At 39.7% G+C, this 14,794-nt stretch overlaps 2 protein-coding genes across 3 annotated transcripts; both read right to left on the reverse strand.

Annotated features, from left to right (window-relative positions):
- Positions 1 to 324: 324 nt before the first annotated feature.
- Positions 325 to 7,604, reverse strand: LOC120432681 (caspase-3-like). Its single transcript, XM_031757243.2, has 7 exons — positions 7,478 to 7,604; positions 4,431 to 4,496; positions 3,756 to 3,913; positions 2,509 to 2,637; positions 1,810 to 1,985; positions 1,083 to 1,203; positions 325 to 814 (listed from the first exon to the last, which is right to left on the reverse strand). Exons 2-7 carry the CDS (start codon positions 4,490 to 4,492, stop codon positions 585 to 587), a joined length of 876 nt encoding a protein of 291 aa, XP_031613103.1. The 5' UTR covers positions 4,493 to 4,496; positions 7,478 to 7,604; the 3' UTR covers positions 325 to 584.
- A 236-nt stretch (positions 7,605 to 7,840) lies between these two features.
- Positions 7,841 to 14,567, reverse strand: cenpu (centromere protein U). 2 transcript variants are annotated; one of them, XM_031757241.2, is made up of 14 exons: positions 14,185 to 14,567; positions 13,246 to 13,300; positions 12,999 to 13,086; positions 12,697 to 12,904; positions 12,448 to 12,594; positions 12,118 to 12,202; positions 11,946 to 12,023; positions 11,751 to 11,841; positions 10,279 to 10,405; positions 9,932 to 10,010; positions 9,429 to 9,476; positions 8,575 to 8,636; positions 8,261 to 8,417; positions 7,841 to 8,179 (listed from the first exon to the last, which is right to left on the reverse strand). In XM_031757241.2, the coding sequence occupies exons 1-14, from the start codon at positions 14,187 to 14,189 to the stop codon at positions 8,105 to 8,107; spliced, it is 1,305 nt and encodes a 434-aa protein (XP_031613101.1). In that variant the 5' UTR covers positions 14,190 to 14,567; the 3' UTR covers positions 7,841 to 8,104. The 2 variants fall into 2 exon arrangements, with proteins under 2 accessions (XP_031613101.1, XP_039471096.1); XM_039615162.1 differs by lacking the exon at positions 14,185 to 14,567 and adding an exon at positions 13,982 to 14,166.
- Positions 14,568 to 14,794: the final 227 nt, after the last annotated feature.

A 14,794-nucleotide genomic window follows, 5' to 3' on the forward strand; every position in this document is an offset into this window, starting at 1 on the left:
AAAACAAAGTTCTAAGCTAATCGACCTTAATGTTCTCCTTTTTTAAAAAGAATCGATAAAGATTCGAATCGTTAAACAGAATCGAAAATGGAATCGGAATCGTGAAAATCTTATCAATACCCATCCCTAATTGCAGGCAAGTGTCCATCTATCCATCATAGGGTGATATTAAAGATTCCTCTGTGAGAGATACGGCATGTAAACAGTTGAGTCAGGTTGAGGTCTGGACTTTGGGCCATTGCAACACAATGATTCTTTTCTTTTTTAGAGAATGAAGTGTCAAACCTACAGCATGATCACATGACAAAAGATGGAAGCTGTCGCATCAGTATAAAGGTTTTTTTATTGTAATACATATTTAACTATGGAGCTAATAGTGTTTTGTGTTTCCCAAACAAGACCGAACACTGAAATCATCCAACACTAAAACAACTCAGAGTGAGCTGATGTCTTTTTACCTCAGTGCCAAGTGTGCATTTGGGTATAGTGACAATAAAATCATTGTTATCCCGCTCAGCACACCACAACAGACGGTATACATTCAAGGTGGACAGAGGGTAGATATTAGGTTCAACCATGTAAATCTAGACGGGGAAGTAAAAGTCTTTGGTCAGCATAGAGACGATACAGGGGATCTGCTTCTTGTTGCTAAACCCAGGCAGGTTGCAGGATGACTCAAAGTGGCGTGAAACACCGTAGCTGACTCGCGTCATGATCTGCATCAGATCCAGCTTCCCACTGTAGCGCTCCAACATCTCACACAACGTCTGTATGAACCAGGAGCCGTTGCTTGTGTTTCTCCATGAGTAATAGCCTGCAGGACAGCGACAGTGTTAGTGCTCTTAGAAAACAGGTTTGGACACCACATGTCACACATCAGCTGCACTTTAGACCAAAAAACGAAAAAACAAAACAAGGAAACAGAAAAAGGGAAGCATAGAAAGAAAATGAACAATGTGTCGATGCTTGTTCTCCATACCCCAACCCATCGGTTTATCAGAATGACCCAGAAGGTGGGTCCTGAGGTTGGGATGTCACCCTCAAATGTCCCCGTTTATGAAGAGAACAGAAACTGTTTGTACCTGGAGCGGTGGAATAGGCGTATAAGAAGTCCGCCTCCACAGGAATCTTTTCAGATGTCTGCTCGTCTCCTACACTGTCGACCTCAATGGCTCCGCCATCCAGGGCTGAACCACGGCATGCCTAAAAAGGAAGGAGAGACAGATATTATCAAACTCAAAATTAATCTCATATTTGGCACACACCTTGAAACACCTTAGGGAACTTGGGCAGGCAGTTATTCAAAGCATTATCTAAATAAACTTGCATTTCAGCAGCATTTCAGCAGTACCAGGACATATAAACTAAAGTTATCAGTCAAACTGGATATTAAAAAAAGGGGTTAAAGGTATATTTTGTAAATTCCAATCTTTAAAAGTAGTTTAAAACCTCCCAACATTAACTAAAGCTATCGAACAATGTGAAGAAACATCTGGACTTTATATCCAAAACATCTGTGTTGAGCAAGTTGTCCTCAAAGCTCCTGGAGGAAATCAAAGTGGCTAAAAAGTGACTGTGTTAGTTCTGACTCATCAGTTAAATATAAACAAATTTAATGGTTAAATTTTTTTTCATGTACATTTAAAGTGAAAGCAGAGTTTTGGTTTTAAAAGTTACAAAACAAATGACAATTAAAGCAACAGCTTGAGCTTAATAAACTCCAAATGAAGACGTTACTGTATAAAGACTGAAACACAGGAATGTGAAGACACATCGCAGAAGTGTGCCACACTGGCATAATGAACTCACCTGTATGAAAAAGAGCTTTGGTTTCCCCACCAGACCCTTGCAGTGGTTTCCTTTGAAGCACTGTACCAGCGTATCAAACTTTTCACAGCCGTCAGTGCCGTATATCACGCCCTCATCTCCATGACTAAGCATCACACACACAAATGATGCATTTTTCTTGTGGTCCTCCTTAGATGCTGGAAACACAGCAGAACAGATGGGAAACAATATGCGTTATTAGTGCAGCTGTTTTTAAACAACCCCCTTATTCCAACTCACAAGCCAGTGCTTTTATTTTGGCGGAGCTACTCTGATAGAATGAACAAAAACAAACTTTTTTGGACATTTTATGTTCCTTCACATCCTCTTTTCACTCTTCTTTGGGCTAAGGCTGCCCTCCTAAAACGACTAGCATGATTGGTTAGATAACATAACCAAAACCAGACAGTGCCTGTTATGTAAATAACTGGTGTAGCTCTATAACATCCACCAACTGCTAACAAAAAGCTGTAGCAACATTAGAAGAACTGGATGTATTTGGTGGTTAGAGACTAATCACACTTAGATGCAGCCGTCTGGTGGTTACCACAACCTCATGGAGGAATGAAATCTCCATAAATCCAACAAACACAGCATTTCACTACAATCAGCTCACACATAGACTGTAACAGGATGGAGAGGTTTTTGTGAATACAGAGGTAAGCTTTAACGTTTCCTTACCGTCTAACAACAGCTTTTTCATCTGAGCCACAGTCTGGTCATTTAATATTTTCACCTTGTAACCCAGCTTATTGAAGGTGTTTGCAACACTGGCAGCATCAACATCTGTCCCATTACGAGTGCCCATCCCTACAGAGATACACAAGCAGAAAGGCAGCACGCTATAAAGTCAGCACCGTCTGGAAATAAAATCAACACAGAATGCAATGATTTAAAATTTCATAAACTGATATTTTATTCACAACAAAAGAAAACATCAAATCAAGCTAATACATTTAACTATTTCATGATAAATATACAGCTCATTCTAACCCAGATCATCTGTCTTTAATATTAAAGTTTGTTAAATTTGAAACATGTAAATGTGACAACTATTTAAAAAATAAGAACTCGAGGAAGAGGCAAATACTTTTTCACATCACTGTAGGGTTACCTCAGGTTAACTGGCCACATGGTTGGGTATCATATCACATTTAGATGCCCAGAATCTTTGGTCCCTCGGGTGGCAGTACGTTACCAACAGGCACGATTTTATCATTGCTCAGAAACACTCCCAGACATCATCGTCTGTGGATACAGTTTATCGAAGCGTCCACTAATGCAGGTCAGAGCTGAACCATGCAAAGAAGAAGCCATGTGTGAACATGATCCAGTGAGGCTGCGGTCTTCTCTCGGCCAAAACCGATTTAAGATGGAGTGAGAAGGTGGAAAACTGTTCTGTGACAGAATTTGAAATTCAGTTTGGAAAACATGGATCCTCCAAACTAAAGAGTGGAAGGACCACCCAGTTTGTTATCAGCGCTCTATCCAAAAGTATGGTGGTGCATTAGTGCCTGTGGAACTAACAGCCTTCACATCTGGCAGGGGACCATCAAGACCCTGCACTTGAGTTCGGGTCTTTCAATCTCCAAACACGTGCTGGGTAATAACATTTAAGGGGTCCTCTGTGGGTCTTCACTGTATTTATGTTTTATTCAAGATCATATCCATGTTATGTGCTTGTTTGCTCTTCCTACTGTGATAGGTTAAAAATGAAAAAGACTGTATCAGGTCATTTTCATGCCACAGTGTGAAGTGAAGTGTGAGGCACGATGTAGCGCAGCTGATGAAATTTGGAAAATTAGTGAAGTTTGGAAAGTCAGAGACTGAACGAGCACTGTGACGAGGCAGTTTTAGACTGAGACAATGATCATGAAATGCATCCAGTCATTCAGTCCATCTGAATGACTGGATGGACCCACTGTTACCTGTTTTTTGGTGGAAGTTCTTGTTGTTGATAACCACACAGGTGCCAATGCAGGGGTAGTCCATCTTGTAGCGGTAAGGGTCAGAGGCTTCTGATTTGCTGCTGTTCCAGTCCATTTCCTCAGTAGTCTTGCAACTTCCTGCAGCTTCTGCATTTGCCCTGATGGTGCGCGCACACACACACACACACTGACTCATGACTGCCCTGTACTTAAAACATGAAGAACTCGTTTAACACTGTCACACATAAAAGAAGTTGTTAAGAAGACTGTAGCTACTGTAGCTAAACCTGTCTGTTTACCTGCGAAAAATCACACAGATTGGTTTCGAAATGTCATTGTACCAGATAGAACTTCAAAGCATTGGTGCAACTAAGCATTTTCACATGTACCATTTCTGAGCAGCTCTTTTACACTCAGCTTCTTTACTAACTAATCCTGCTGGTTTAAAAACCACACTGTGGCAAACTGAAGAATAAACTGCTGACCGTCAAAGTGAAGACGACGGTAATATAAGCCAGTTATGTTAAAATATGAAAGAAAACAAATTGAACCAAAGTCAAATCAGCCAGGAGCTGCACAAGTCTCCACATTTTCAGCAAACAGAGCTGCTACAGTAGGTTAAGCTTTCTCAACACATGGGCACTCAGACAGTAAGCAACAACGCACAATAGTTACCTTTTTCCAAAAACTGCAGCATCTACAGTGTCCCCACCTCTCTGCATGTCACCATCAGCCATGTTCCTGCACACAGAAGAGACAAAAGGTCACATAGAAATCACCACAGGAAGATAAAGAAACCAAACACCCCGTGACTCCTCTCCAAAGGTGGACCACACCCCTACTAACGCTTACAGTTGGTTTAAAAACATGCATTTTTGTTTAGGCTGATTAGCTTCCTCATTTTTAAGATTTAAGATCAGTGATGTAGATCGTGCTATAGCATTTCTTCGACAGAAAAAGAACAATTACTTTAAAAGGAAGTACATGCCATTCTCAGTGTTTTCAAGAAAGAGCTACATTTTCTGGAGAAGTGTATTTTTGGAGTCTGGTTGGGTTGTGCAAGTTGCAAAACTTTGAAATGCATGACTAAAACGTCTGAAGTTGATTGATGTGCAATTCTTTAATAATAATGATAATAATAATAATAATGTATACTTTATTGATCCCCCTGGGGAAATTCCTCTCTGCATTTAACCCGTTCACTCAGTGAAGCACACACACCAACAAACTGGAATGGGATTCTTCTTTTCTTGCATTCCCAACCTGTCAGGTCATGTAGTTTGACAGAGTATGCCAGATTACACAATCTCAAAGTGGAAAGAAAAACCCCACAACAAGGACAATAGTTACCCTGGAAGCTGTTCGGTAAGAGAGATAAGATAAACCTTTATTAGTCCCAAATGCGGGACATGTTTTTTGGTCACGGCATAAAGTACAAGTTAAGAGCAGTAAAAATTCAGAAAAAAAGACACCAGGTGCCTCCATACACTCAACCTTGTGTGTACCAACATAGAATCAACTTTATGGATTAACTAATATGTCCATATATAACTTGGAGCAGTTAAAAAGCATACTCAGGAAGAGCCACTCCTGTTAAACCACACTAAACTGTAGCTCATAGTGAAACCACTGACACAACAGAAAAGTTACCTCACAATGTGAAAGAGAAAATGACCAACATGAAAACGGTGAGTCAGTATTTTTGATTTTTTAAAATTAAATTCTGAAATATGCAGATGTTAGTTTGATAAATATAGAATAGTTTTATGAGAACACTGCAGTACATAATGTACGTGCTGTAAAATATAAAGGTCTGTCAAAATGAAGACTACTAACATAAGCCAGCTGTATATTACGATGCTTATTTTTACTACATTATGTGTACTAGTACATGGCACTGGTACATATAATGCCACCAAGCAACTGGTCATTTAAGCCCATCGCTTGGTGTCAGCAATGCTACGTGATGATGTCATATTTTCCGATGCAGATAAGAGCCTTTGGGAGACAGTTTTCCTCTTTTAAATGGAGAGGTATTACACTTGTACATAATGGTGTAAAGGCACAGCAGTTAGTTTCAAAAACAGCAATAGTATTTTATGTCTTTTTTCCATCTCCAAAAATATTTTATTTTCCAGTAATGCGGGTGGTGTGCTGAACAGTAAACTGACGCAAATGACTCGATAATCTGCCAAAAACACATCTGTCATGAAAGCCATTTTCTGTCACAAAATAGATGTTGAGATGAGTTTTTGGCAAAGTGACGTACAGACATTTACCCAGGTAAAAACTGATTGGCACCAAAAATGTCTCAACAGAGATTTGTCTCATAGAGCTGCAAACAAACATAACATCACAGTTTTATTAAGACATTTAAATGGCCAAAAAGGGCTGATGGAACTGACTATAATGTAGGTACAGTAAGGCTGTATAGACATAGGAAATACAGAGAAACAGGTCCTGTCTTTATTTTAGATATAACCCCTCCATAAATCTATGGTCAGTCTATTTACCAATATAAGCCCACTGAAACATCAAAAATCCGTTTCTAGCACAACACTGGGATCAGGAGGAATACCAAAACCTCATAAATGCCCTCAATGAAATTCTTTTATATTTTAAGTCTCCCATTTAGTGAGCTATGCTACCTCTGGACCCAGACCCACGTTCAACAACTCAGGTTTAGAGGATCTCAGCCTGTCATAAATACTGGTCATGTGATCTATCCAAAGTGAAAAAACCACAAAACCCACAATCCTTCCTCGTGTAAGTTGTTCATTTGACTATTTTTAGTTGGGTTTACTTTTAGGGTTAGAAGCACAGACTGCTATTTCCACACACCCAGGTGTTTGAATGTAGACTCACACTAAGGAGCAACCAATTACTGTTTAACTACACCAAGCTAGAGCTAATAACGAAACTCCACAGATAACAAAACAAATTATTTACAACCCTTCAATCAGCAGGTTCTTGTTTTTACGTTAAGCAAATTGAAATGCTTCCAAGCACAATACCTGGATGTTAGCTTAATAATTACCCCGTACATCAGGGGTGTCAAACTCAAATACACAGTGGGCCAAAATTCAAAACTGGAACAAAGTCGCGGGCCAACATTAATATTTATTGAAAAAAAATCTTCCTCCAGATATAAGAATGAATCTTTTCTTATGGACTCAAACAAGTTTTGCTGAAAAACTGAATATGGAACAAGCAAAGCTTAATACTAAACAATATATATATTAGCTGTATAATACCAGTAGGCCAGCATTAATAGTAATTTGGTATGGCTTCGCGGGCCAAATGTAATTAGGCTGCGGGCCAAATTTGGCCCGCGGGCCAGAGTTTGACACCTATGCCGTACATGATGGAGGGATCTGTGGGGATATTCCATATAAATTATATAAATGCCGTAAAAGTGAGTCCAACTGCAGACTGGTAGGAAAAACTACAAAAACCTAACATACGACAACTGTACATTAAAGTGCTACTACAGCTAATGTTACACAGTAATAAAGGCGAGTGAACAATGACCTAAAAATAATATTCCAACGCTGTCTTTTTAAAACAATTTCAGTTTAGTTTACGGCTACGTCAGAAAACGCAATAGTAAAGCAAATAGTTGGGAAAACGCGTAAATATCAGCGGGAACACGGCAAACTCACGCAGCGAGTAACTCACAAGAGTAAATACGAACGGACTAGAAAACACCAAAATAAACGTACCTTTAAATGAGACAGGAGAAACCAGTAGAATGTGCTTTTATGAAGTATGTTACATAAATAATGCCAACCAGGAAATCTCTCAGTTAAGTTTAAACCTGAAACTTTCAGCCAATTGGAACGCCGATTCAGTGTGGGCGGGAGAAACCTGTGGATGACGTCACAAAAAGGCAAACGCTGATTGGTTTAGACAACTATTGTTTAGTTACCAGCAGTCCCTTCTCTTATCTGCACAGGTAGGTGAAATGCTGTGACAAATAATTGTAAGAAGCTGCACGGAAATTCCAGTAGCAGTTCAGACTGCTTCTGGAATTTATTTCCTTTTGTTAAATAAAAAAAGTAACTGAACTACACACGCACACAAAATGTGGTCCCATTATTTGAATTTATTAAATATAATATGAATGTATTCATATTATTAATGTATAAAACATAATGTCACATTCTTCTAGTAATCATCCACAGTTTACATTTATGATCTAAATGAACAGAACAGTGTTATATACAAAGCCTTATCTACACCATACATTATAATCCAAACCATCACGCTGCTTCCAGCCTCACATCTCATATTGTGCAGTCTCTGGGAGCTTTAAACGTTCTGCATTTGTGTCATTTCCCAGACTCATTTTAAGTCTCTTTTCTCTCTGCTGTTTTAATGTGCTTCGTCTCCAAGAGCAGAGCTGGTAAGCTGGAGGCCCCGTACTGGAAAAAGGAAGCAGAATTCAGCTCATCATTGAAAGACAATACAGCATTTGGGTATTTAATGCTGTTGTGCATCTCTACCGTCTCTTTCTCCTTGGGGTGTTTTTGTCTGTAGTCCAGGTACTGTTGGTTGAGCTCTCTGATGTCATGGAGGAAGGCCTGGCTTCGTCTCAGGTCGGCTAACCGCTGCTGAAGTTCAGCTTTCTCCTTCTCCAGCAACCATGCCCGCCTTTCTGCCCTGTTACAACAATCACACGAGGTCAGCAGTGAGTGAAAGGAAAATAATGTAAACTTTTACATTCTCCAAGAACTAGTTCTTTCACATGAATGACTCTATAAAGACATAAAATTTACAACAGGCTGTTTGTGAATCATGCGTCTGAGTTGCTGCTCACCTCATCATCTCATGCTTGGCATCAAACAGTCTCTGTGTGTTTTTACGGATCAAAGAGCCCACCTAACACAGAACAATGGAAACAAGCACTTTACCCAGCCTACAGACTACAAGCTGCTCTGTGAACTTTCAGTGCAAAGTATGGACCCTGGCTTTGAGCTAAACATAGGCATCAGTACGCCAACATAAAATGACAGTAACAGTAACAGTATGCTAATGTCTAACACATTCTGCCAGCTCATACAGAAGGTAAGGAGGCGATATGGAACGATTACATGACTAAAGTTCCCGTTCTATCTTCCAAGAGTATTAAGTGGATTATTGTCATGCAGACTAGGAGTTCAAGGACACACAGAAACTTCACAATGAACCTACTGATCTGATTTTGACCAGAGCCGTTTTGAATGAGTCACAGTTGAGAATCATTAACTAGCACAGAGGTGGTGTGGTTAGATGCTTATGTAAACTCATCATGGGCTTGGATGGGAAGTTTAGGATTTTAATGAGTTCTTTGAACTTGAATGATTCTGCAGCACAAATCTCTAATGACTTAAAAACCAAACAAATCCAAAAACAAGACTTAGTTGCATAAGTTTGAATCTATTTAGGATTTCCTCTAATCCACACAGGGTCAAAAGAACACAAATATATACACACAGTAATAATAAATTCAAAGTGCCTTAGCAAACTGCAGCTTGACTGGATGTGTTTGGTAGCCTGATTGATCCATTCCAACCAGGCCCGATGTGTGTTTGGGATCACTGATCAAAGGTGGCGTACTAACATGCCACTAGGGTCACAGTTTAGTATTTTACCATGCTTACATTAGTAAGGCTGACCAGACGCCATAATTACCTTTTTGTTTTCTCTCTTTAAAACCTTGAGCTTTTTAAGTGAAGTGATCTGAAAGAGACAAATACAGTGTTTGATTTAATGATGGCTGATCAACAACATGCTGCTGTCTATTAGACTCAATTCATTGAGAAAAAACCCCCCAAACAAGTTATATAATAATAATAAGTCCATTCATGACATCTAGAGTTTGAAGTAGGATCGATTACTTATTATGTTGTTAGATGAAAAAGGCCTTGCTGGCACCTTTGGTGACTCAGGGCCTTTCTTCCTGCATTTCATGATGTTTAATGCCAGTAACCAACGAAATGCTTAGCATTAGAAATGTCATTGATAGTGCTTTAGACTCTAATATGGCTACACAATGTATGAGTTACTGGTAATACACTGTTTGTTTAATCCTCTAAATGCCAGCTTGTAGCATCCTTCAAAACTACACAGAGTAAAGCTGTGTTGTCCTTGACAGCCTCTGTCTGACATCATCACCACAATCAGGAAAGTCTGACCTTTTCTGTGAGCTGGTCTTTGACATTGCTGGAGAAACAATCAATGGTGTGTCTGACAGCTTTAGACTCCACAGACTCCCTAAAAGCAAGCACACAGAACAAAGTAATGCTACTGGGAACCAGAATGATCACCTCTACCAGCATGCTTGCAGTTTTCATTCATGCAGATCCTAAAGAAAACATCATGCTTCAAAATTTTATCTGTGATAAATATAGATATCTGTGTGAAACACAACTGCTGTCAATGTAAAGGCGTTAATTAAAATGACTGTAATGTGTACTTAAAGCCTAGATTACAGGCTACAGAGAGGGTCACGGTTAATGATTGTTGAATTTTGGAAATTTACCTGTACTGCTCACAGAAGTCAAGGAAGGAATCCAGCACCACCTCCAACTCTGTTCCTCTGTGTTGGCCTTGTTTCCTCCTCCTCTGCTCGCCTGTGCTGGCCTGTCTTGGTTCTCCAGATGCACTGCCTTCAAGGGGAATCAGCTCCATTATTTAATCACTCTGAGCAATAATTTTTATGAAAAATGTCAGTTACAATTAAAATACAGTAACATTCAAAAGATAGCACAGAGTCAGGCTCACTGAAATACTTTTCCCAGTGATGTAGAGTCTGTTTTGGTTCTTTCTGATGAAGACCAACTGTGACTGCATCAGCCACACATGAGTAAAATCAGTCCATACATTCACCTTCTTAGTTTGGATTTGAGTTATTTTTGCAATATAATTCATTAATGTCTCTACTTTAACCTAACAATGATATTAAGAAGTGCGCACATAGTAGCATTGTGTGGTTATGCTAATTATGTTCCTCTTCCTTTCAGTTACCTGGTTTGGGGAGTTGGCTGCTTCCTGTCTGGGCAAAAGGTGTGGCCAGGTGCAGTTACGTTATTTTGTGCTTAGATAGTATTGGTGTTTGTTTTTGTTTCCCTCCATTGTGTGTAAATGGTTTGGCCAAACCACTGTAAAGGTTACCCTCCTGTGTCTTTGTGCTCAGTTTGTGAGTCAAGTTGTGTTTACTTAGTTAAGTTTCTGTCACTTTTTGAGTAGTTATGTTTAGTTGAGCTCTTTTATGGGCCCACTAATTTTATTTTTTAACTCGATCTTTTTCAACTTTTTGGGGGGATAGAATTGTGTAATTGGCTGCTTGGTCCCTCACATCAACAGCTGATACAAATGTTTGTTGTGTTAGTTACAAAAAAAAAAAAAAAAAAATATCTGTGATGAGAACCTTTGCAGTAAGACGACAGTGTTGACTACAACAGCCTCCCACCTTCATGCACCTGCATGTTGTGTGAAAAACTGCCACCTAGTGGTTGATTTTTAACAAACCGTTTCCAACACTCACAGGACATTTCATTAGGTACACCTTCATAGTGTTGGGTTGGACAGTCTGGTGCTTTCAAAAACGCTGTAATTTCTACAATCAGCAAGGTGATGGAAACATTCCACAGAGATTTGCTCCATACTGATATGACGACATGTTCAAGAAACCAGTTTGCCATGATTTGAGCTTTATGACATGACACGTTATCCTGCTGGAGGGAGCTATCAGAAATGGGTGCACTGTGGTCAAAAATGGATTCACATAGTCAGCACCAATACTCAGGTAGGTTGTTGCATTTAAACAATGTTGACACTACGGGAACCCAAGGTGAGCCAAGAAAATATCCACACTATTACACCAGCACCACCACCCTGTGTATACCAAATTCTGACGCTTGCTTCCAAATGTAGCAGCAGAAATGAAGTCTCATCAGATGTTATGCATTATAAAGGTGATAACAGACAGTAACCAGTTATCTTCGCTCTTACCTGATGAAGACTTCCTAACTTTGGACTTCTCAAACAAAGACTTTTTCATTCTTCCCAAGCTTCCCCTTACAGCCTTCTTTGGACTTGGATTCTGAGGAAATGACATGAAGAAAAAGATGCAAAGTTAGAAAATAGACCATATATCTGCCGCTGCTGGGCTGCTGCTCAAAGCTCTGTGCTAATGCAAGTTCACACCCAGCTGGTGTCTTCATCCACATCCTCCTCATCAGATGAAAGCACTCTCCTGCTCTTCTGTGGGGCGGGGCCAGAGCTCTGGAAAAAATCATTATTTTCAGCACATCTGAAGTCTTAAACTCAATTATTTTTATAAGGGTTGTTTACTTATGACCACACAAGAGCCTCTCACCTGTGACTGACTGTCACTCGATCTTCCACCAGCAGACTCACGTTTTCTCTTCTTGTCCTCAGTCCTTTGCTGATTATTCACAGGCCTAGTGCGACACAGACAGACACACTCACACAGATAAATAAACCAATAGGGATGTAACATAAAAGTCAGTCATTTCAGCATCATTACTCAAGACAGGCAAGTTCAAGTTGTTTGCTTAAGTTCCTCCAAGGGGGGCAGCTTCTGTACTCACAGTCATAAAATGGATAGTTGGATATGTAGAAAGGAGCTTCTAGAACTTTGAGGGGTTTTGTGTGTGTCATCACATCTCTCTGTACAGGGCCTCACCTTGCACATCCCCTCTTGGCAGGCTTCTTCCCAATTAAACGCTTCTGTATGGCTTTAGGAGCAGGCTGACTGTCCTTCTCTGGGACAGTTTTATGTACCTCCACATGTGGCTCTGCTCGTTCATCTGCAGTGGCTTCTTTCTCAGGCCTAACAAGTGCATACAGGAGGTTTAAAAAAAAAAAAAAGAAAGAAAAGAAGTCTGCACTCACATCACAATAAACTAATAAGTGCACATTAACTATACCTTACCTGGTTTGGCCCTTCTCACCAGCACTTTTCCTGCCCCTCTCTACCTTTTTTTCTTCCTTTCCATTCTCTCGACCTCCCTCTGCCGCCTTCCTCTTTACAGCAGCTCCACGCTGTCCGCCGGTGACCTTTCCTGTGTTTTCTGGTCTGTTCTGTTCTTCTTCAGGCACATTTAAATCTTCTTCCATGGCGGTACTGTGCAGAGGGTTGCCTGAGCAACACAAGCATCATGTGGTCAGCAAAAGTTAAGGAGCAGAAAATGTATAACAACACCCGACATAGGGAATTTAATTCAATAGTCTTACCATAATTTAGCTGTAACCCTGCCAGGAAGCTAGCTTTGTCTATAGAGGACAGGTTGGCGGAATCCATTTGATCAAAAGATGATGCTTTCTGAATTTGAGCAAAACAAAGAGGAATAAAGTATAATTAGGTGCTTTAAAAGTTGCCCCACATCAACAATTTTTACGTGTTTTTCCTCAACAAAATCAATGCAGCAAACAAAAGGACCAATCGATCTGATCACACTGAGCCAGTCAAGGATGAACTTACTTCGCTCTCCACTGGAGGCGCTGTCGGCACTCTGGTTCCCCGTCGCTTTTTGGCACTGCATAAACAAAAGGACAAGGGGACGCCTCATGTTATTAACTGGCTCCTGGGTTTGTTCACCATCCTCCTACCAGCCTGCTTAAAGAACGCAAGGCTGTGGTGGAATTCTTATTTTCTATCTAAGTGAGTGAAGAGACGCAAGCGAGGCTGTATCGATAACGAGAGCTGGTTATATTCTCTAAATACTAAAAGGAAAGTCCTTCCATGATTATCTCCTTTAGCAGAGGACTGTCACTTATGTTAGGAGAGCAGATAAGGCTGTCACACGATACCCAACCATCACTCGACAAGTGGCTCACATCATGTAAATGCTCATCAGGTTTTCCTATTTCATGCCACAATCAGCTGATATGTTTTAAACCTTCCACGGGCTACGTTACACCCACATGTGAAATAAAAACATTGTGCCAGTGGCAAAATGTGCGTCTTATGAAGAGGCTGGCTTTTGTGCTGAATGTAGAGTTAAAAAGTAAGAGTTTATCTGCTACATTTAATGTTTATTTTTTATTGAATGTGAGCAAGCCCAGAGAGATGGTGATCAACATCAGAAAGAAGAGGGCGGCCATACAAATGAGTACCTAGGAACAGGCTGTACACATAAAGCAGGCTCTGGCTCTGTGAATGGCTCCAAACTAAGCACTTTTGAAGCTGTGACCGCCATCACGGGACAGATACGTACCAGTAGTTGTCACACTCTATAATACAAGTGTATGTTTCTCTTCTCGTTATTTATATCGACAGTATAACTTCCCTCACTGACATCATGCTAACAGCAGCAGGTCAACGAAAAAGTTTCTTTTAGCAAAAAAGGTGTTCCGGTAAGCATAAATAAATATTTCTTTCAATGTTTAAATGTTACAAGTCAAAACGGAAAGTTCTCACCTCATTACGAACAACTGTAGGTTTAGTACGTTTTATAAACAGTTCGTCGGAGGAGCTCAAACAGCTTCCCGCTGCTCCCGCAAAATAGTTCAAGTTCCGGACTGTACCATTCCAGTCACACAGGGGAGGAAAATAATACAACAAAAATGTGTAAGTGGGGGGTTATATAGATAAAATAACTGCATTCAAGGCTTAACTTTAACTTTGCCTTAAATTGCTTTGAATTCAGTATATTTGAAAGAATGTTTACAGTGAGAATAAAAAAAAAGCCAACCCCACAGCGGATTTGAACTTTCCTTATTTCTACGGAATGCGAAAAAGACCACAAAGAACTTTTTTCGAACCTTCGAAAGCAACGAAATCTAGAACATAAATCAGTGACTGATGTCAATACAAAAACAAATGTGACTGATTAAAAATAACAGGAAGAAATGACAATATTTAAAGTTTTGTGCATTAGTAAAGCAACGTACAAACATTACCTGATTTTTTTTTAAATATTTAATCAAATATTTTACAAAATGTGACATTAAAAACAATTATAATACAAATTAATGTTATTTTTCCTTGTTATCTAAATAATGTATAATTACAAAAACCGATTCATTCA

Source organism: Oreochromis aureus, linkage group 2, assembly GCF_013358895.1.
Source record: "Oreochromis aureus strain Israel breed Guangdong linkage group 2, ZZ_aureus, whole genome shotgun sequence".
In the NCBI taxonomy this organism is placed as follows: domain Eukaryota; kingdom Metazoa; phylum Chordata; class Actinopteri; order Cichliformes; family Cichlidae; genus Oreochromis; species Oreochromis aureus.

What these genes read in the sequence shown, in the direction of transcription:
- cenpu (XM_031757241.2), bottom strand. An exon ending in AGTTAGGAAGTCTTCATCAG is followed by an intron (nt 10,406 to 11,750) that starts GTAAGAGCGAAG and finishes TTCCCCTTGAAG; the next exon opens with GCAGTGCATCTGGAGAACCA. An exon ending in GACTTCTGTGAGCAGTACAG is followed by an intron (nt 10,011 to 10,278) that starts GTAAATTTCCAA and finishes GCTTGCTTTTAG; the next exon opens with GGAGTCTGTGGAGTCTAAAG.
- LOC120432681 (XM_031757243.2), bottom strand. Translation starts at nt 4,492, where the DNA reads ATGGCTGATGGTGACATGCAGAGAGGTGGGGACACTGTAGATGCTGCA. An exon ending in GCTGCAGTTTTTGGAAAAAG is followed by an intron (nt 3,914 to 4,430) that starts GTAACTATTGTG and finishes GCGCACCATCAG; the next exon opens with GGCAAATGCAGAAGCTGCAG. An exon ending in GAAAAAGCTGTTGTTAGACG is followed by an intron (nt 1,986 to 2,508) that starts GTAAGGAAACGT and finishes CTGTGTTTCCAG; the next exon opens with CATCTAAGGAGGACCACAAG.